The sequence below is a fragment of the Rosa chinensis genome, chromosome 6, assembly GCF_002994745.2.
Source record: "Rosa chinensis cultivar Old Blush chromosome 6, RchiOBHm-V2, whole genome shotgun sequence".
NCBI classification, from domain to species: Eukaryota; Viridiplantae; Streptophyta; class Magnoliopsida; order Rosales; family Rosaceae; genus Rosa; species Rosa chinensis.
This window is the reverse complement of record NC_037093.1, coordinates 52,312,350-52,333,905: the sequence shown is the minus strand read 5'-3', so window position 1 is coordinate 52,333,905 and position 21,556 is coordinate 52,312,350. Positions and strand designations below refer to the sequence as shown.

Here is a 21,556-nt window from a genome sequence, read left to right as displayed (position 1 = left end):
AACAGGGGCATTTATAAATTGCGACGGAGAAAGGGCACTCTTGTACTTCCGCCACCACTTGCTTGGCTTTGTTGCGAATTGACATCAAAACCAGGCCCTCCCTCCTTGTTTCTCTTTCTGAAAAACTTTTTACCAGCATTGACCACATAGAACTCAAAGGCCAAAACCAAATCGAACAGCTGAAACAGCAGTTCCTGTGATGTTATATTGTAAATGTGTTTGTAGAACAGAAGAGGACGGGTGTCTGAGAAATAAGAGGAACTGATGATCGGGCCAAAAAGCAGATACTTTACCGGAACATTCAATACATACAGTTAACCAAAACAAAATTCAGCCACACGGGCATTGTGTCGAAATGGTGCAAAGAATGGAACACCTGTGCAGGAGTGACAAACTGCAAAAGTGCAAACCTATGTCGTGCCAAAGCATCCTAGATTTACCAGATCAAAACCATCGCCTACTAATTCAAAGGGTAAACTTCGACCTATGAAAGCTCACTAATTTCATTCTGCAATGAACCCAGCGTGGTTTCACTGTGTATAGGGCAGCCCTCATGTCATGGAAGTAGAAACTGCAACAGTATAATCAGACTTGGAGAATGAAATAGCTCCAACAGAACAAAGTTCATTGCTAAGACCCAGTGATGTGGGTTGTGATTTGTCAACATGGCACTTTTCTCTCTAGCTCTGCAGATTTGAGCTTAGGAAGCAATTCAGATACAACCTTCTGCAAAGGGACACTATTCAGCTGACTCTCACTTCCATTAATGACCAATTTTGAGACGGCCGTAATTTCCTGAACACCCAAATTTTCATCAAATATTTCATTCCAAAATTCATCATCCTCATTAAGATTCGAAGCTTCCACAATTTCAAGTACTTTATCCAACGTCGCCACATTCCTACCAGCACCACAACCCATGGCGGTTGCAGCACCCACTGCATTTGCAATTGCTAATGTATTTACCATTGGCATATTGTGGATGAAACCATATGCAATGGCAGCTACAAAACTATCTCCGCATCCAACAGTGTCCATGACCTTTACCTGTCACATTTCAGGGCACAAACTTAGGTTTTAGTCTTGCATCAGGACAATAAAGAAAGCTGGAACGATTCAGACCAGATAGAACAACAGGATATGTGTATTTGCTACCTCTTAAATATCTACAGCCAAAATTCTGGTCCAGTAATATTATTAACAGGAACGTCAAGATACATATAAACACACTCACACAGATAGCAAATACGCCTACCCAAGCATGCATATAACTGTTGTTGACTAAAAACATGAATTCGGCATGACAGGGCTTCCATGATCCATGGTGATCGAACAAAAAGAAATACATATAGGGTCCATTTGGAAGGATGATATGGATTTCTTAATATTATAATTAAATTGCTTGATTGGACTGTTGCACATCATCTACTAGAGTACACCTATATCTGAATCCAAAAGAGAAAGGACACAAAGATTTCAAATGATTCTGTGTTACAGTCATTCCAAATCCATTCAAGTTTGTATTGTATGTAGTATATAGTACATTCTATTTGATGTTTTATAGTCTTTTTAAACTCCATCTAGCTCTGATATCAAATTCAAGTCCTATTCTCCTTTGATCAATCCATTCTAAAAGTATGATTTAAATCTAGAAACACAGTATCAGTTCCATATCATAAAACAGCTAGTAAAAAAGTAAGGCAACGTCATAAGAGAATGTCAAGTTAGAAAGTGATACCTTGAATGCTGGTGCACAAGAGATGCCAGACTTAGTTATGAGAATTGAACCCTTTGGCCCCATTTTAACAATCACCCATTTTGTTTGCACCCCTTGCTTGAGCAACTGCTGCCCTGCTAATATCGGGTTTTTAATGCCAGTCAATGACTCAGCCTGAAAAATGATTAATACCAGAAAATGGGTTAGCAGAGCAGCAAGATAACTAAAGAGTATGCAGCATAATTTAAGATAGGATTTCAATATTAAAACAAAAAATTTGTTCTTTCTTTTCCTTCCTAGGAAGAGGGGTGAGTGGTGGAGCGGGGGTTAGCAAGGACCCTACACCAACAGCATCAAAGGTATACTCGTGCCATTGGAAAATTCTTTTATGTTTCATTGTCTCACTATTTCTTTTCTAGAGAGAACAGTTCACAATCTTGATTTGTATGTCATTTACGTGTTAATATGAAATGCACAACTTCGACAGAGTCATACAGAATGATCATACATCTGCAATCTAACACTTTTCTAAGGAATTGGAGACCATTAACAATGCAGAACCATGGCATGTGTCAGTAGAGATCACAAATCAACAATTTGGCAACTATGCTCTGAGTCATAAAACAATTCACAACAGATAAAAAGCACTTACCTCATCTGAAGTTAGAAGAAGAACGTCACTCATCCTCAACAACAGGTTAAGTGCTCCTTGTTCTTCAGGTGTACCAGCAGAGAGGCTCTTTCCGCGGGGTCCAGGGTCGAAAAAAATTGCTGTTCCAACTTCAACAGCATACTCTACAGCTGAGGCTATTACAGCAGGAGAGAGCTCGTCAAAGCCATAACCATTACAGAACAGGATCTTTGACTGTTTTATCGCCGTCTTTACTTGTACGGATAATTTGGTCAACCAACTGAATGCAGGCTCCTTACTGAAATCAGCTCGACTGACAAATAAGACACGTTAAATTCAGATCAGCATTCTACACATAGCAGACAATAATGAATAGTAACCACACTGAACTGAACTACAACCCGAAAGGCATGAAAAAAATGTGGAAACTTGTACCTACAAAAACCATGTCTTTGCAACTGATCCACAAGAACCCAGCACAAAAGTGTTTCATACGAAGAAGCACTTGAACTGTTAGCATCAGTATCCTCATTCATCCCAACCATACCGATTCCTTCATCACGAAGAACATCTAATAAGAACCGGCCATACACTTCATTACCCACATGGCCAATTGCATTGCAGCGAAGCCCCAACCTGGCAGCTGCTATAGCCATATTGCAGTTGCCACCAGCTTCCCAGTATTTCTAAATTAAATCCATACGATCAAAGACAATAAATTTACCAACATATACATATAAACACGGTTCCACACAACACAGACTTCCAAACATGCAAACTCAACTCTATTACCTATCGAATCAAAAAGGGGTTAATTTCAATGGTGACAAATGCAGAGATTGATTTACCTTATCGGGCGGCGAGGCGGATAGGCGGTCCATGTAAGCTTTGCGGCGGTCGGCATCGGGCGGCGGCAACTGGGGGACGTTGAGGACGATATCGACGCAGAGATTGCCGAGAGTTGCGACGTCGATGTCCTTAACGGCGAGGTTTTCGGAGTGGAGGGAGCCGTTGAGAGCGCCGGGGGTGGAGTTGGGGACGGAGATGCCGAGGCCTTTGGTGACGGAGGAGTGAGAGTGGGGGCGGTGGTGAATTGGCGGGAAAATGAGGTGGGGTCGGGTTAGTCTAGGGTTTTGGGGGAAGATGGAGTGGGACTTAAGGGAGGGTACATGGTAGGGGATTGGGGTTTTGAGGGTTATGGTGTGCATTCAGACCAGCCTCACATACACAGAGAGACAAGCAAATGAAGAAGAAGAAGAAGAAGAAATCCGGGGGATGAGAATGTGAAGGAAAAGAGAGGAATAACGGGTTGGGTTTCTCCAGTTTGACGCTCTGCAAGTTTCAGTTGTTTGCTCCCACCACACCACTCACCCACCGGTTGTTATCTCTCCCTTTCTTTTTCATATTTTCCTCTTTTCTTTCTTTTCTTTTCTTTTCTTTTCCTTTTTTTGACTCCTTTTTTAAATTATTGAGAAAAAAAAAACTACTGCATTGATGAGAAGATCTTCTGTATGATGGTCAGGCGATTTAGGGTATTTTTGATATTGCGCCTAATAACAGTATTAGATTTTGAAAAGAAGGTTTTTGATTAGGCGGACGCACATGTCACGTGATAAAATCGCTCTACTTAAGATATTCTTTACTGAAACCGATTAGTTTCTATAATACTACGACCAATTGGTTTTAAGTGATTAGTTTGGATGTTATGATCAAATGAGTAAATTCTTAAAACTCTCTTTGTCATACATGAATGTATTATCTAATGAGCTGAACAATATTACTAATTCTTTGTCAAAAACAGAACAGGATAACTATGTTCATACTATAAAGCTAGCTCGTTGATTCAAAAAACTTATAGCTCTACATTTTCCATAGGGTGCATAAAAGTTGGTTGACAAGTTGTGTTAGCTTTAATAAAGATCTGAAAGATGCGTCCAATAGTAGAGGTTCATTTGCATGATGCATATTCTGAAATGTTCCTTGACAGTTGACACTACCCTTTCAATTTGGAATATGAACCATGTTCTGTCATTGACCTGAAAAAGATAGGAGCCTTGTTCTGTCATGCGTCAAAGTTACAAAGTGGATACCCTCCTTTCTCACCCCTTATTTTCCCCTTCTATACTTTTGAGTGGGTGCACACTGAGAATGATTTAATGATTTAAATCAAGAAGGTTAGGATGGGAATGGGATAATGCAGAATATAGACAGTTGAATAATTTGTCAGGCAAACTATTCTTATGCTTTGAATAAATTCTACTTCACTGAACAGCACAAAAACATCAGTTGTAGATAAAGACAGGAACACCGCGAAAATCAAAGGGAAATCTCAGGACGTGAATGTTGTTCCTTTGATAATTCCTCAAGTCTGCTGACAACTTTCTGAGCCACCTCAATATATGCTTTGGAGACATCAGAATCAGGAGCCGATATTACTATTGGGACACCATCATCAGAGCCCTTTCTGATGCCCAGTTCTAATGGTATCTGAAACATTGTGCATCTATGATTAGAGAAAGATTAATGAACATAGGTGCAACTCATCTAAGAAGGTGATTACTGTCAACTACTTGGGGATGGCTAAAGTTATCCACAAGTGAAATAATTCAATTATATAATCGAACAATTTTTGTAATACAATAATATGGGATCAACAGATAACAGAAAAAATGAAACATATATGATCATTAAAGCTTCTCTCAACGTACTTCAACTGTCAGCAAAGAACTGACATGAGGTGTAAATATAATACAAATTTGCATTCAAGCCTTCCAGGTATGAGTCCAAAAATAGAAATCTTGTTTGCAGCAAAACCTAATCAAAATGAGTTCAAGACAGAGATATAGAAACTCACAACAGACCATCCAAGAGTGATTCCTCCACTCAATAGGTTTACTTTTAAGATCTAAAACTTCTTGTCCTTTATACTCAAAATCAAATAACTAAAGACTTTCCTTAAAAGGGAAATTGAGAGAGATAGAGAGATAAGAGAAGCATCTAGACCCAAAAGGAACTGAATCAACTTCAACAGGAAGTATGCACAGTTATTACAGTAAGTACTCATAAAACAGATCAAACAAAATAAGAAATGACCTACCTCACCAGCAACTTCTATTCCCATCTCTGCTGCTGTCTTACGAGATCCTCCTTCCCCAAAGATGAACCATCGTTCAGCACAGTTTGGACACTTAAAACAGCTCATGTTCTCAACAATCCCCAAAATCTGCAAACATCAATCAGAAAAATCTGTCTTAGCAAATTATTTTGTTGATGACATCAACCAAACTTACAAATAGCAAAGCAGACATATCAAAAGATGAAAATACTGAAGAATAATTTTACCGGCACTTCAACTTTAGAGAACATATTAATTCCTCTGCGAGCATCCATTAGTGCAACATCTTGAGGTGTTGAAACAATCAATGCACCTGTACAAGAAACAAAAGTTGTGATGAAAAACCAAATGATAGTTGCTGAACCGAAGCTAAGATTAGAAAGGTAAATGAATTTCTAATTGGGTGCTTCACCAGAACAGGAGTGGGGATGTTTATCAGTAATTGATTTTTATCATTGCTTTAAGCGGAGAAAAAAAGAAACCATCACAGAAACACTTTGACATTAAATTCTTAAAGTACCAGATAATTGCAGCCTTTGGGATACAGTTATATGAGCATCACCAGTGCCAGGAGGCATGTCTACCACAAGAATATCAAGATTTCCCCAGTCAACCCCCCTTGTCATTTTTTCAAGAGCACTTGATACCTGCAAGAATTAATTCAAATCAATAAGAAACACTGAAAAGAAAAATCACACTATTATTGCCGGAAGTCATCACTAATAAACTGTATAAACATATTGAGGTCCAATGAATAATGATGTTGTTTAGAGTTGGATCACGGGATGAAACTTAAGGTATCAAGAAATTACATAACACCCACAGTTGAACCCTCTCAGTGTTGATCAGTTAGTTAACATCACAATTTGCAAGGAAAGAAAATCACTTTCAGACTAGTTACCACTTATACCATAGGACCTCTCCAAACAAGTGGTGCATCCTTATCGACAAGAAGTCCAATTGACATACACTTGATTCCATAGCTCTCTATTGGAATCATTTTTTTATCTGGTAGAAGAAGATTGTAATGTCAATATTCTCCAGCGTGAATTAGAGATTCAATAAATAGTAAGAAATGTATATGTCTAGTGCTCATGTATTAAGTAGTTTAGAACAGAAAACTGTGCGGATATATGCTTCACCTCTTACATGAACTGAAGCAAAAATAAATCAATACCTTTGGTCACTTCTGGCTTTCCTTCGAGCTTCATCATGATCGGAACATTTGGTCCATATACATCAGCATCAAGCAAGCCGACCTTCATTCCACACTTGTTAGCAAGTGCAACAGCCAGATTAACTGCAATTTACCACCACTATGCATAAGTCATTCTGAATCAGCACAATATATAAACTAAGCATTGAAATAAACATCGCCGCATCAGAGTTCACTTCCAATGCTTCAATTGATGTCAAAATTATCATTTCTAATCTGACCATCTAACATTGATGCCAATCAACGCCCATAGACAAGCCAAATAGCTGATCATCATCAAGCAAAACAGGCTTCAAAAACTAAATGTAATTACAAAAAGGACTAATCTTTACACACCCAGAAAGCTAAAACGCCCAAAAACTCAGCAAAGTTGAACCCTTTTTCAGTATAAAACATTTAGACAAAGAAAAGGCAAAATGATACCTGCAGTGGTGGACTTGCCCACACCGCCTTTACCAGAAGCAACAGCTATGGCATGCTTAACACCCTCAATCCGAAGGTCCTTTTTCACCGCGCTGTAACTCCTAACACCTCCGAGTCTCTGCGCGTTCAATCAATCAAAGAAAGCTACTTTCACACTGAAGCGTAAAAAGGATACGAATTTAGATTCACCCACAAACAGAAAAGGACTTACCGTGAAGGACCTTAGTAGTTGCCTCATCAATTCCAGGCGACGAAACCGAGTCCGAAATGTTGTGTGGGGTTTATTCGTTTCTGGGGTTTTAGCTTTCTAGACGGTTGTGTCGTGGCTATTGAAATGAAATGGGGTCGAATAGGCCGACTGAGACATACTTCAATTTTGTTGCTTCTTTTACTTTTTAGTTTTCACTTCATTCGGCGGGTAAAAGTAAAAATATTGTAATCGAGTGGCCCTATTCATCCCAATGGTGATACCGTGATATATTCTATGTTTCGAGGATGGTGGGATGACTTTAGAGCAATGAGTTTGCTGTTTGCCAGAGAATCTATTTTCCTCTTGTTTAGAGCAAGTTCACCTGTTGAGATCGCTGGGTCAATATTATTCATTGTTTTTTGCCAATTTTTTGACTAACAAATTGACATTCAGCGATATTTTGTGAACAATATCTAACCTAGTGACCTAGATGCTGGAAATGAATGGCAAAAATTAGTGAACAGTATTGATCCAGTGACCTCAACGGGTGAATTTGCTCTAAGAAACTAGTGACTTTTTTCTTGTTTTGCCTAAATTGTGACTTCTTTCTTTTTTATATCTATTGTGCCGATCATGATCCACATTCTTCAGTTTCTTTGGCCAGTACTATCTTAATCCTTGTTTGAGGTCCCCAAGATTCAAATTCAATCATTTGTCTTTTTAGGCTAATGGTACTTTGATCCCAAAGCCTTCCAAGTATCTTTGTGCGTAGTCATGTGTCAAGGCTTTTTATCTGATGTAAAGATTTTCCTGGAGAATCTTTCAGCCTTTGAGGGGTGGAGTTATGTTTTGTGATCATTTCCAAGGCTCTTAAACTATGCCTGATTATTTAAATCGAGCCATGAAGCGAGAAAGCTCACTTTAAGCTATGTCTGGTTCATTCCTTTCTTAGTCGTATTATTCATCATGATTGTCGGAAGGACAATCATCACTCATGCTGCTTTTTTTTTCTTCTTATTTTTTGTTTTTGGCAAAAAAACTAAAATTGTCAACGTTGCCATGGGTAAGATCAGCTGGCACATCCATACTCTTTACAGGTGCACCAGTCGTGCCCCCCAACTACCATATATATGAATATATTTCAATGCACCAAAGAGAAGAATGAAGACAGTTAGAAAAATTAATTTTTGGGTTTATTTTCCTTTTGCGTGCCAATTTCAATGATATTATCTAAAATTTTCTTATTTTATCTAAAAATATACCTCAAAGTTATTTTAGCTCACTATTTCTTTTATAAATTCCTCTTGTGACTAGTTTTAGATAGTGATGACACAAATATGTACATTTTTTGCCCTTAAATTTCTCAATCGCATAGAGTTATGCATAAGTTGAACACTTCTGATCACAAATCATCAATGTTCATGCAAAGACTATAAAAGTAAGTATATGCGTTTTTAATTTGTTCGAATTAAATTTAAATAAAAAAAGAAAAAAGAAAAAGGAAAATACAGTAAAAGTAAAAACCTCTGTAACAATCAAACTTTATAATATCAAATAATAAATGAGACTACATGCCTCAATTGGAACGCTATTTTTCCAAGAAGCATCTACATTAGTATTATGACTCAAATTAGCAATTGTATTAGCAACAAAATTTTGTTGGAACTCAAACCGAGAAGCTTCCACCGAGCTCAGCCCAACTATGGATGTTTGATTACGTGTCGTTCGTGCAGCTTGAAAGTAAGATCTCATCAGAGGCTTCCAGCTTGGCCTTTATTTGCTTCCAAACAAATCCAAGACAGTTGATTTCAACGGCGAAGGATCTCCTCGTAATTCCGCGTCTTTCCTTTTATTTTCTCCTTCCATTTTTCCCATTAATCGTTTTAATCCATAGTATCGCATTTGTTCCTCCCCCTCCGCTTTTTTGTTCCTCCATCAACATCAATCATCAAGCTCCACACCAGGTACACAGATTTTTTTTTTTTTTCCTTCCCTTTTTCTATTCGATTTTTCTCTTTCCTCCAACATTGTGTCATCATTATCTGTACCTAATAAAGCTATGCAACATGTAAAGTTTCAATCTTTAATCTGATTCTGAAATGGCAACATGCATTGCATTGTGTTCTATCATAAACAATTTTCAAACTTTTACATTTTATTGAAATCCTGGGGAGAAATTGATATGAGGGCAATCGTTTGTTTGCTTGAAGAATTAGAATCTGGGAACAAGTTTCTTGCTTTGTTCATGAATCACAGGTAATTGGGGGCGCTTGAACTGAATCTGGGTTTGGTTTGTTACATTGATTAGGTTAGGTTTTCATTTAAGTTTATTGGTGTCAGTTGGTGATTGGTATTATATCAAACAGTTGGGATGGTTACTAGCTTCTGTGCTTGTTGATAATGCGTAATTGGGTGTGGTGTGGCATTGAATTTGGTTATTGTTTTCAATTCCTTCTTGTGTTTCTGTCTAGCTTAACTGAAATTGATTAGCTATTTTGATGTTCCTAATTGCTTCATTGGTTCTTTTCTCCGCCCGGGTTGAAGATGGAAGGCCTAAGTAAGGGGGATAGGAGTGATGTACTTGAGTGGAAGATGATGAAATTGTAGAGCGTTTTCGGGGGAGATGGCAGCAAAGGGGAAGTCATCAGTACAAGTGCAGAGGAACTTTAAGAGGTTTATAGCCATTCTAACATCTGCAGCATGTGAATGGTTTTTGATATTTCTTCTGTTTGTTGATGCACTGTTATCCTATCTGCTGACTAAGTTTGCGGTCTATTGCGACTTGCAAAAGCCCTGCATCTTGTGCTCAAGGTTTGAACATATTACTGGTAATGAAAGTTCTCAACTTTATGAGGATCTACTTTGCAGCAACCACATATCGAAGCTCACATCTTGGATAGCTAGTCAAATTTATGGTAAGGATGATGGCAATGGAATGCATGAAGATTATCTCTTTCCTTTCACCACAAGGGACAACTCCAACCGAGAAATGCATATGTTTTCAGTTGGTAATTCGGTATCAGATGTTGAAAGTTATGGTTCTCGGAGGAGTATGCCAAGCAGAAGTTGTGTTCACAGTCCTGTTCACAGTTCTGTGGGTGTAGGGCAATGGTCTTGTTGCTGTAGTCTTTGGGGACATAGAGGAAAGTTTAAAGGACTAAAACTCAAATCATCTGGGACAAAACATGCCAAGCCTAATATTCCTTTGCCACGTTTGCCAAACAGTAGCCGTTCAAATCGAAGCCGGGATAGTTCAAAGAAGATCAGGGATAAGTCTCCGGCGTCAGTCACTAGTTGTCGTTCTGCAAAAGTAGGAGTTGATCCCTTGTTTCATGTAGGATACAGTGAATTGAAGTTCTTTTCTGACACTGACTCAGAGTTTCTGTTTTCTGATGGGGATGATGGTAGCGGTTTAACCAGTGTAACTCATGAGCCTAAGATGGAAGGTTTAGTACGTGCTTCACGATATCGGCCTAAAGCACCACCAAATGGTTTGAGGTCAGGAAGGCCTAGCAAGCGTCCCCCCAAACCCAAGCGGTCACTTTCAGAACCATGGCCTGTTTTTAGGAAAGCCTATGATGTAAAATCCTTGGGTTCTTATAACGAATTTGAGACTGGCCTCAGTGAGCTTAACTGTCAACAATCCAATAGGAAGTCCAACCCTTCTGCATTACCTGAGCTCATTTCACTAGATGACATCCTTTCGTCACCCAATGTTCTAGAAAAGGGTAAGCTCAACTTTCTCTCATTTCCAATACATCTGTGTTATATGAGTGTATCTCTGTAGATGGCACTCGTTGGTTAAGAGTATTATCAGACAAATCTTTTTTCTCTCTTTTTTTGTCTCTGTATCCCTGCAAACCAGCACTCGTTGCACTTATGCATGAGATTAATAATTATTTCATTGCTCCTTTTTTTTTTTTTTTGACATGCCTTTAGCAGATATTAATGGGACAGGGGACTTTGGATATGCATCTATCAATAAGAATGTTGAACTTCTGAAGTCTGTATATGCAACAGACGGAGTACCTGTTAAAAACGATCCAGCTCTTATAAAACGAAACCATAGTAAGGTAGATGCTGTGTCTGAGTCAGAGGTAGGTGTTAGGGAAAGAGATTCATCTGGTACTACTACAGAAGCTCCTCTTATGAAACCAAACCCTGGTAATGTAAATGCTGTGTCCAAGTCACAGGGAAGTGTTCGAGAAAGAGATTCATCTGGTGTTACTACTGAAGCTTTTATAAAACCAGACCATAATAAGGTAAATGCTGTGTCACAGTCAGAGGGAAATGTTAAGGAAAGAGCTTCATCCAGTATTACTACAGAAACTCTTATACAACCAGAACATGGTAAGGTAAATCCTCTGTCTCAGTCAGACAGAAATGTTAAGGAAAGAGATTCTTCTGGTGTTTCTAAAGAACAGCCAGCAGTGAAGGAACCCGATAGAGTTGATGAGGAAATGGAAGTGCTAGCTTCACAGGACTCTTCTGCTCGGGAGACTAACTTGTCAGCAAAGAATACAAGTTCAACAGTAGATGGTTGTGTGGGTGAAAAACAGACAACTGATGCCTCCAGCTCTAATGCAAAGCCGATGCTTCACACGTCAGCATCAGTAGAATCTGGTCTTGAATCGCTGGATGGAGGCTATGTCAGTGAAATTGAAGGTGAAAGTATAGTTGATCAGTTAAAACGACAGATTGATTATGACAGGAAATGCATAAAGGAGTTGTATAAGGAATTGGAAGAAGAAAGGAGTGCCGCTGCAATTGCTGCAAATCAGGCAATGGCCATGATCACAAAGCTCCAAGAAGAGAAAGCTGCATTCCATATGGAGGCCCTTCACTGCTTAAGAATGATGGAAGAGCAGGCTGAGTTTGACGTAGAGGCACTGGAGAAAGCCAATGATCTGCTGGCTGAGAAGGAGAAAGAGATACAGGACTTGGAAGCAGAGCTAGAATTTTCTAAGTTAGACTACCAAGATGAATCGATAATGGAGAATCCACTTGACAAAAGTTGTGATTTGATGGGGGGGATTGACCCGGTGGAGAATACTGTTATGCCCGGTGTAAAAAACGATCTCAATGTTACTTGCAACTCAATGGCTACTGAGGTATCCATAGGCAGTAACCAACCTCCTTTTTCTGAAACTACTCTTTTAGAGTTTGAAGATGAAAAATTGTACATTACAAATTGTTTGAAGAGCTTGGAGAGGAAGCTTTCTGAACTTTCCAGTAGAGGGGCTTCCTCCAAAATGCTTAATGGTGGGCATTCCCAAAAGCATATGGATGATGGACAGAATCAAGCAGAGACTCCTAGAAAAGAGAGGAGTCTACTAAATGATGGACAAAATCAAGAAGAGACTCCTAGGAAAGGGAGGAGTCTATTAAATGGTCAGCTTGAAGAGAATGTTCTGCATGGGCAAAAAGATTTACATATGTCTAATGGTAGCTCTGCTGCTCAAGAAGGGCCAACTGGTTGTGGTGGCGGTGATGAATTAGAATGTGAAGACAATAATGCTGATTCCCGTGGGGAAAAAGATATCATGGATCCTGGAGAAATGGATTTGGTTATTCTGGAAAATGAAATCTCAGACCTTAATGATAGGTTGGAGGCACTTGAGACTGATCATGATTTTCTTGAGCACATGCTCTACTCTCTTCAAAATGGAGCGGAAGGACTACAATTTGTTCGAGAGATAGCTCATCAGCTGCAAGAGTTGCGGAAGATAGGGACGGGTTTCAGATGATATTCTGCTCCCTGACTTCAAATACATAGTAAGCATGTTATGAAGGACTCAAAAACTTTTTCTTTCTGCTTAAATTTTCCTACATTTGGTTGACCATTCATCCATTATTTGTCACAGATGAAATTGAAATTAAAGGCAGAAATCAGGGCACATACGGGAAGTCTTGATCAGCGAGCAGTTGGGTGCAAGAAATGGTTCCTTCAGTTGCCCAAACACCATGAAAAATCAAAATGATTTTATGTACAGGTACCTGCCAAAACTGTTGGAATGAAAAAAATGGTCTATACTAGGGCATAGTGTATATCATCTTAGAAGTACAATTTTCCATCATCTTTTCCACTTGTGGGTCTATTCTTTCTTTCATTTTTGTTTGATTCGAGAGCTGGTAGGTTTTGAAGTCAACTTCATTGATGTTCTTATCGAGATTGTAAAGTTGGCATTTCCAAGTAGTTCAAATTTCTTGTTCTCAGGTCTACCTCCTATTACAGCCAAGCCACATCCATTGTAAATTCAAGTAGATCTCTTATAGTATATTTAGAGAGTTTACTCCCGAGTTTTTACAAATGTTTTGTATAGAAGACTTGGAATGTCTCTATGAAAGGAATATGTTCAGCTCCTGCATTCTCATTAGAATGATTCTTAAGAGTCGGCCAATCTTGCACCCAAGTACCATTAAAGGCTTGACAATCCAACACACAGCACCCATTTTGGTTCCTAATGCTTTTACAGTCCAAAACTTAGGGTTTAGCTAAAAAATTCGAGCTTCATCTTTATGCAAATCACACTACGCAGACCCATATGAGACATGGTTACTACTTCTCCACAGTATCGAAATGCAATGTATAGGCTATAGTCATTACTCATTACTGTTGGGAAAGAAGGGCTAGTGAATAATTGGTTATCCCAGTTTTTAACTTTTTCCACCTCATGTGATATATGGAAATAGCAGCAGATAAACAATGAGACACAGAATTTGACGAGTTCGGCAGCAAAATTTACCCACGTCCCCAGGACAGTAGTAGTACTTTCTTCCACTATGTAAAATAATGGGATTACAAGAAACAACCTCACTTTAGTGACTAAACTTCACTAAAGTGATAGCACACCCTATCTCTCAAGAAGATCTCCTCACTTAATTGAGGCATTTTTCTCTCAATTAAGTACGTCGAGCCTCCTCATTATTTCATGATTCAATGCTTGCTTTTAGTTGGGCATGCCTCCTCCATCTTCAAAGTCGGCTGCCACCACCAACCTGTGTTTATGGGATTGTTTCTTACTTTTCCAACTCTAGTGCGCCAGCTTTGCTATTCATAAAGCAACTAGCTAGCCTTCTTTGCATTGAGTGGGTCACCAAAGCTGCAGCAAATAATGCTTTCCTCATGTAGTAAGCCACCGCATGGATTGCCTGCTCCAATTAAGGAAGCACTGATGGGGATTTCCTCCTCCAATTAAGCCACCACAACAATAGTTTTTTTTTTTTTTTTTTTGGTGAATAGACTTCAATCAATAAAACACCGAAGAAAATGCCCAAGGAGAAGACCCAATAAAGACGAAATACACAGCAACAAAAGAGGGGAAAAATCAACCTTCCGTTGGACATGAACAGGACAAGGAAGGAGACTCTCAAAACAGCTAAAAAAACAAAAATAAAGAACAAGGAACTCACGGAGGACCAGGCAACCCATCACTTACGAGGACCCGTAATTAATTTGTGCACACATGTCATTAAATAGTGAATAATGTTCTTTAAATAGACAAATCTAATGCATGTTTCTGACTTTCTGGCTACTGATTAAAATTATTTGTCAAACAAATATGAGCATATTCACCTAAGTCAATTAAGCCTGCCAAAACATGAATGAAAAGAGAGACGTATGTCGGTAAAAAAGGTGACTTGTATGCCAAACTCGTCTGGAACTCAAATAGGGTTATATATAGTGCCAAAAGCCAACATCATTTCCATTCAGAAACACAAGCATTACTCAAATTCAATAGAGCCACAAACACTTTACCTTTCCCAAATTCCACCACAGCCGGCCTAGTTATTGACCATGTTTCTCGAGCTACTACTAGCCTTAGCCCTTTTCTTGCTCCCCTTGCTTTTCCTCATTCTCAAATTTTCCGGCAACCCGGAAACAGGCAACAGCAAGCTCCCAAAATCATACCCAATAATCGGTTCATTCCCAGCCCTCTACAAGAACCATGCCAACAGACTCGCATGGTTCACTGAGCTTCTCCAGAACTCTCCCTCGGCCACTATCTCTATTCACCACCCTTTCGGCCGACACTCCGTCGACACCGCCAACCCCACTGTGGTTCAACACATCCTCAAGACAAACTTCCCCACCTACCAAAAAGGCGAGTCATCCCGTCAAATTCTCCAGGAGCTCCTCGGCGACGGCATTTTCAACGCTGACGGTGACAACTGGAAGTTCCAGAGGCAACTCTCCAGCCACGAATTCAACACCAAGTCGCTGAGAAAATTCGTTGAAGACGTGGTTGACATTGAACTCTACGACAGGCTCGTACCCATTCTATCCAAATCTTCTAGCGAGCGAACCATTCTTGATTTCCAAGACATTCTCCAAAGGTTTGCCTTCGACAACATTTGCCGAATCGGGTTTGGCTACGACCCTGAGTATCTCCTTCCTTCTCTGCCGCAAGCTAAGTTCGCGGTGGCGTTTGATGATGCGGTCGAGATCAGCAGCGAGAGGTTCGGCTTCCTGAGACCGGTGTGGAAAATCAAAAGAGCTCTTGGAATCGGCTCGGAAAGCCGTATCAGCAGAGTGGTCTCCGATGTGCGTGAGTTCGCCAACACCATTGTCAAGCAAAAGAAGAGAGAGATGGACGAGATGAAGACCCTGGAGTCTCACGATCTGCTGTCTCGGTTCTTGGGCTCCGGCCACTCCGACGAGAAGTTCGTCACCGACATCGTCATCAGCTTCACCCTCGCCGGAAGAGACACGACCTCAGCTGCTCTGACCTGGTTCTTCTGGCTAATCTCAAACCACCCAAACGTCGAGAGCGAAATTCTCAAGGAGATAGAAGAGAAATCGGAGAAGGGAGCCGGATATGATGAAGCGAAGGAGATGGTGTACACACACGCGGCGCTCTGCGAGAGCATGAGGCTGTACCCGCCGGTTCCGATCGACAGCAAAGAGGCGGTGAACGACGACGTTTTGCCGGACGGGACTAAAGTGAAGAAGGGGATGGCAGTGTCGTACCATGTTTACGCGATGGGGAGGATGGAGCAGATATGGGGCAAGGACTGGGCAGAGTTCCGACCCGAGAGGTGGTTGGAGCGTGACGTGGCGGCGGACAAGTGGAGGTTCGTGGCGAAGGACTCGTTTAGCTACCCGGTGTTTCAGGCGGGGCCGCGGATCTGTTTGGGGAAGGAGATGGCGTTCTTGCAGATGAAGAGGGTGGTTGTTGGGGTTTTGAAGAGGTTTAAGGTGGTGCCGGAGAAAAGAGAGAATGGATTAGAGCCGGAGTTTGTTGCTTACCTTACAGCGAAAATGAAGGGTGGGTTTCCGGTCACCGTTGTGGAGAGGGTTTAAGGATTTGACTCTGTGTGTGTTGAGCTAAGACTAGTCAAATCTGAGCTTCCCGCCATTTAGTTGATTATTATATCTGAACTTTAAGGTTTATTTATTTATTTATTTTTTTAATGAAAAATAAAATTTTATAAACATGTACGTACATTAAGATTAGATAGCGAGCATCTCCAACAGTAGTAATTACTTTTTAGTTAAATTTAGCTAAAGATGTGAAACATAGCTATTGATTTAATAATGTTGCTCCAGCAGTAGTAGCTATTTGTAAATAATATACTAAATTTTATCGAATCGTAAACTGACATGTGGACAAAAGAAGAGAGAGAAATATAACTTTTGTTTTAGTTATGCAAGATTTTCTAGCTAAATATAGCTAGTCAGTTTAGCTAAAGCTAAATTTAGCTTGGGTATAACTAGTTTGTAGTTGATTTTTTCTTTAAAAATAGTTATATATAGCTAAAAATTGAATTTAGCTAGTCTGTTGGAGATGCTAAGATCGATCAACTATCTATCCCATTGAAATATAGAAAATAAAATGCATGTTGAAAACATATTTTGTAGGACTAGTGAATAGGTGAAGAAGCGGAAAAATATCTTCACTTTTTTTTTTTTTTTATAATGCAAATTAGCAGCTTAGAAACCCTAAAAAAAAATATAAAAAATAAAAAATAAATAAATAACCACAACAAATTCACCAAAGAGGAGCAAAGCCTCTTGACAACTCTTTTCTTTTTCAACACCGCCCGCATGTGGCTTCCATAATTTGAGAGATAGCCATAAAGCCACCAAACTTAGGGTTGCCCTTGCATGTCTGCAATGAAACTAATATGTATCAACGATTATGACAAGTTGATAGCCTTCTTTCTTTATCCTCTTAATAATTCAAATTGGGTGCTTTCACTGGAGCCAATATCAGAATGATGTTCAAAGAACAAATGTAACAGCACATTCCGTTCACGCAAGGAAAAAAAAGGTTAAAAAACTAACACATTGAAAGATCTTTCTAAGGAACTCTCTTCAAAATCTCTCCACCATTAACAGGAACGAAAATTATTTCAATTATTATTATTATTTTTTTGAGTTTTAAGTTGTACTTTAAATTTAGTGAAAGGAAAAACAAAATTTAACTTTGTATTTTGTTAATTATAATTTTTTTTTCCTTATAAACTTATATGTCACGTAAATCTCTCTCTCTCTCTCTCTCTCTCTCTCCTCTCAACCATATAATAAGGAGACTAGCTGATAGCCTTCTTTCTTTATCCTCTTAACAATTCAAATTGGGTGCCTTCATTGAAGAACCAATTTAGAATGGTGCTAAAAAAAAAAAAAAATGTTAGAGCACATTCCGTTCATGCAAGGAAAAAGACCCAAACATTGATAGATCTTGGAAAAGAAACCCTCTTGAAATTCTCTCCACCATTAACCGCAGTGAAAACTATTTAAAAAACTCTCTTAAGTTTTAAGTTGCACTTTAAATTTAGTGAGAAAAAACAAAATTTAACTTTATATTTAGTTAATCATAGATTTTTTTCTCAGAAACTTATATGTCACATAAATATTTCTTCTTCATTTTTCAAACTCCTCCATCTCTTCATAATCCTGTAAAATTGACTAGTTGTTAGTACAGAAATGCAACATTGCATATTTAATTATTTATTATTCATTACTTGTTCATTACGGTCCTAAGAGATGTAAACGTTTAGCACAAGAGATGACGTTTGCAGTGAGATGCACATTGTTTGCTAGATTGTTCCTAGGTCCTTCCCATTATAGAAACGGAACTACGAAATTCATCAAAGATAGAAAAGACTTGACCAGCTGAAAACAACCGACATTAACTTTTTGGTGACGGTTTTGCTTGCGTAGTTGTATGAATAATGGGTCCTATATCTTTATGCAAAAATCAAGTGAGAAGAACTATCAAATTTAAATTGGGAAAACCGAAAAACAACTAGAAGCAAGCCAAATTTGCTGACGACTTTGCTTAGGTGTGGATATCATTTTATGATTTTGCTACTTATTTGTTGAGGACTTGAGAGTTTAAAGACGTCAAATCGATTTTAGTAAAATTAACAAATAAAACAACCAGACGCTTTAATTACCTGGTATGTATTGATATTATTCTCGATTGTTAATGAGAATTATTATTTACACTCTCATTTTACAATCAACACTCTATGTTTCATTTTATATTATCTTAACATCACATTTTTATAATTTATATTACAAAAAGACAAAACTTAAGATATCAAGAAATGAAACATGAAGTATGTATTGTAAAATAGAGAGACTCCTTTTATTAATTACACTTATGGTGATAGTATGTACATGTTTCATATTCACGCGAAATCTAAGACCATATGTAAAAATTAAGCCAAGTCAAGTTATGTATGAAAAGAGAGCCCGTTATTTGTCTTTAAAAGTTTACAGTGAAAATGAGCATTTTCCCTTTTTTTTTTTTTTTTTAGTAAGAAACTTACAGAAGAAGGCTAAATATAAATGCCTCTCGGACACCCAGACTAAACGATCAAATAAAATAGCTCTAGATATACTAGGTGGGAGTCTGGGAGAGGATTCTCTCAAATTTTCTCTCTATTACAAGTGTGGCCTATCCTATGAGTCTTTCCAGTTTGTTTTTGGAAAATTGACGTGGGTTTGCAGGGGTTAGATGTATATTACATCATTGATTAATATATAATGGCCCATATCATGTCCTTAATTATAATCCACTGGTCAGCCTGAGAAGGACGTTAGAATACCACAAAATATTTAAGTGTAGCAGTGGCTATCTATAAATAGAACCACCATTGCCACCCACTCATTCACAGACACAGAGCTTTATCCAAGTCAAACACACACAGACTTCACCTTCTCCAATCTCCATCAAGAAATTAAAGCCTACTGATCGATAAGCCATGTTTCTCGAGCTGTTAGCCTTCTCCTCCCTACTCATCCTCCCCTTGCTTTTCTTCATCCTCAAGCTTTCCGGCAACTCGAAAACCAACAGCAACAGCAAGCTCCCCAAATCATACCCAATAATCAGTTCATTCCCAGCCCTCTACAAGAACTATGCCAATAGACTCCCATGGTTCACTGAGCTTCTCCAAGACTCGCCCACATCTACTATTACTATGCACCATTCTCTGGGCTGCCAGCCTGCCACTTCGTCGTCACCGCCAACTCGGCCGTGGTCCAGCACATCCTCAAGACAAAGTTCCACATCTACCAAAAGGGCGAGTCCTTCCGTACAACTCTCCACGACCTCCTTGGCGATGGGATTTTCAACGCCGACGGTGACAATTGGAAGTTCCAGTGGCAACTCTCCAGCCATGAATTCAACACAAAGTCCCTCAGGAAATTTGTGGAAGACGTGGTGGACACTGAGCTCTACGATCGGCTGATCCCCATTCTATCCAGATCTTCCAGCGACCGAACCATGCATTCTCGATTTCCAAGACATTCTCCAGCGGTTCGCCTTCGACAACATTTGCCGGATCGGGTTCGGGTACGACCCGGAGTATCTCCTTCCTTCTCTGCCGCAAGCTAAATTCGCGGTGGCGTTCGACAATGAGGTCCAGATCAGCAGCGAAAGGTTCAGTTCCACGCGCCCGGTGTGGAAGATCAAACGAGCTCTCGGAATCGGATCGGAAAGCCATCTCCACTGTGTGGTCTCTAACGTCCGAGAGTTTGCGAACACCACCGTCAAGCAAAAGAAGCATGAAATGGACGAGGAGAAGACTCTGGAGTCTCATGATCTGCTGTCTAGGTTCTTGAGCACCGGCCATTCCGATGAGAAATTCGTCACTGACATCGTCATCAGCTTCACTCTCGCCGGAAGGGACACGACCTCGGCGGCTTTGACCTGGTTCTTCTGGCTAATCTCAAACCATCCAAAAGTCGAAAACCAAATTCTCAAGGAGATCAATGAGAAAACGGAGACCGGAGCCAGATATGATGAAGCGAAGGAGATGGTGTACACACACGTGGCGATCTGTGAGAGCATGAGGCTGTACCCGCCGGTTCCGACTGACAACAAAGAGGCGGTAGAAGACGACGTTTTGCCGGACGGGACTAAAGTGAAGAATGGGACGACAGTGACGTACCACGTGTACGTGATGGGGCGGATGGAGCAGATATGGGGCAAGGATTGGGCCGAGTTCCGTCCCGAGAGGTGATTGGAGCGTGATGTGGCGACGGAGAAGTGGAGGTTCGCGGTGAATGACTCCTTTAGCTACCCGGTGTTTCAGGCGGGGCCGAGAATCTGTTTGAGGAAGGAGATGGCGTTTTTGTAGATGAAAATGGTGGTGGGTGAGGTTTTTGAAGAGGTTTAAAGTTGTGCCAGAGAAGAGGGAGAATGGAAACCTTGCCTACCTCACCGAAGAAATGAAAGGTTGATTTCCGGTGACCGTTGTGGAGAGAGCTTGAGTATTGGACTATTTATAGTGTGTATTTTTATAGCTCTTAAAGACTATATATACGTACGGTTTCCCGCGGTTTTAATTTGGTATTTTAAAGATTTTTTTACACTTTATTTGTAGGGTGGTTGTTTTTTTTTTTTTTTTTTTTTTGAAACAAAGTTTCATTGCATTCGATGACCAGCCAAAAAGTCAGAGTCTAATATACACTTAAAAGACAGAAAAATGGCGGGGTAGCTACCACGCTCCTATCTAAGTAATGTAAACTCATTACAAGTCGATTTTGAGCTCGCTTTGGAAGCGGACCCATAAACAAAGAACAACTCCGTGTCTTCTAGGGCAAAATCATTGACTAACATCCCCATTAGCCAAGCGCGTAATTGCGGTACCAACAGAAAAGCCACTTCCCAACAAACAAATAAGAGTCATCCATAAGCCGCTTCCTCCAGTCCCACTCAAGATAATTACCAATTACGTGAAATCATGATCTAAAGTACGACTAGCACTTTAAAGGCCTTAAAAAGCCCAAATAACCCAAGTAGGTCAAA

General features: G+C 39.7%; 4 protein-coding genes and 1 pseudogene across 6 annotated transcripts; 3 read left to right on the top strand and 2 right to left on the bottom strand.

The window, feature by feature from the left end:
- Window positions 1-262: 262 nt before the first annotated feature.
- LOC112174072 (fructokinase-1) lies at window positions 263-3,735 on the bottom strand. The gene is made up of 5 exons (XM_024311770.2): window positions 3,197-3,735; window positions 2,784-3,034; window positions 2,370-2,661; window positions 1,739-1,891; window positions 263-1,047 (listed from the first exon to the last, which is right to left on the bottom strand). The coding sequence occupies exons 1-5, from the start codon at window positions 3,554-3,556 to the stop codon at window positions 661-663; spliced, it is 1,443 nt and encodes a 480-aa protein (XP_024167538.1). The 5' UTR covers window positions 3,557-3,735; the 3' UTR covers window positions 263-660.
- Window positions 3,736-4,540: 805 nt separating this feature from the next.
- Window positions 4,541-7,472, bottom strand: LOC112172891 (iron-sulfur protein NUBPL). Its single transcript, XM_024310388.2, has 8 exons — window positions 7,314-7,472; window positions 7,103-7,220; window positions 6,641-6,763; window positions 6,374-6,471; window positions 5,984-6,110; window positions 5,691-5,776; window positions 5,446-5,571; window positions 4,541-4,835 (listed from the first exon to the last, which is right to left on the bottom strand). The coding sequence occupies exons 1-8, from the start codon at window positions 7,338-7,340 to the stop codon at window positions 4,665-4,667; spliced, it is 876 nt and encodes a 291-aa protein (XP_024166156.1). The 5' UTR covers window positions 7,341-7,472; the 3' UTR covers window positions 4,541-4,664.
- Window positions 7,473-8,940: 1,468 nt separating this feature from the next.
- Window positions 8,941-13,654, top strand: LOC112173723 (myosin-binding protein 3). Of its 3 annotated transcripts, none has more exons than XM_040508841.1 (4): window positions 8,941-9,256; window positions 9,837-11,020; window positions 11,232-13,067; window positions 13,157-13,654. In XM_040508841.1, the coding sequence occupies exons 2-3, from the start codon at window positions 9,916-9,918 to the stop codon at window positions 13,037-13,039; spliced, it is 2,913 nt and encodes a 970-aa protein (XP_040364775.1). In that variant the 5' UTR covers window positions 8,941-9,256; window positions 9,837-9,915; the 3' UTR covers window positions 13,040-13,067; window positions 13,157-13,654. The 3 variants fall into 3 exon arrangements, with proteins under 3 accessions (XP_040364775.1, XP_024167169.1, XP_040364776.1); XM_024311401.2 differs by having other exon boundaries at window positions 8,942-9,256; window positions 11,235-13,067; XM_040508842.1 differs by lacking the exon at window positions 8,941-9,256 and adding an exon at window positions 9,288-9,548.
- A 1,347-nt stretch (window positions 13,655-15,001) lies between these two features.
- Window positions 15,002-16,744, top strand: LOC112173176 (cytochrome P450 94A2). Its single transcript, XM_024310757.2, has one exon. The coding sequence runs from the start codon at window positions 15,091-15,093 to the stop codon at window positions 16,594-16,596; it is 1,506 nt and encodes a 501-aa protein (XP_024166525.1). The 5' UTR covers window positions 15,002-15,090; the 3' UTR covers window positions 16,597-16,744.
- A 2,594-nt stretch (window positions 16,745-19,338) lies between these two features.
- On the top strand, window positions 19,339-21,093 carry LOC112173574 (annotated as a pseudogene).
- Window positions 21,094-21,556: the final 463 nt, after the last annotated feature.

Coding starts and splice junctions, on each gene's coding strand:
- LOC112174072 (XM_024311770.2), bottom strand. CDS start 3,556: ATGCACACCATAACCCTCAAAACCCCAATCCCCTACCATGTACCCTCC. Junction 2,662..2,783: donor CAAAGACATGGTTTTTGTAG/GTACAAGTTTCC, acceptor CTTATTTGTCAG/TCGAGCTGATTTCAGTAAGG. Junction 1,048..1,738: donor CTTGTGCACCAGCATTCAAG/GTATCACTTTCT, acceptor GAAATGTGACAG/GTAAAGGTCATGGACACTGT.
- LOC112173176 (XM_024310757.2), top strand. CDS start 15,091: ATGTTTCTCGAGCTACTACTAGCCTTAGCCCTTTTCTTGCTCCCCTTG.
- LOC112173723 (XM_040508841.1), top strand. CDS start 9,916: ATGGCAGCAAAGGGGAAGTCATCAGTACAAGTGCAGAGGAACTTTAAG. Junction 11,021..11,231: donor ACCCAATGTTCTAGAAAAGG/GTAAGCTCAACT, acceptor ACATGCCTTTAG/CAGATATTAATGGGACAGGG.
- LOC112172891 (XM_024310388.2), bottom strand. CDS start 7,340: ATGAGGCAACTACTAAGGTCCTTCACG. Junction 5,777..5,983: donor CCAAAGGCTGCAATTATCTG/GTACTTTAAGAA, acceptor TTTCTTGTACAG/GTGCATTGATTGTTTCAACA. Junction 4,836..5,445: donor GAATAGAAGTTGCTGGTGAG/GTAGGTCATTTC, acceptor ACAATGTTTCAG/ATACCATTAGAACTGGGCAT.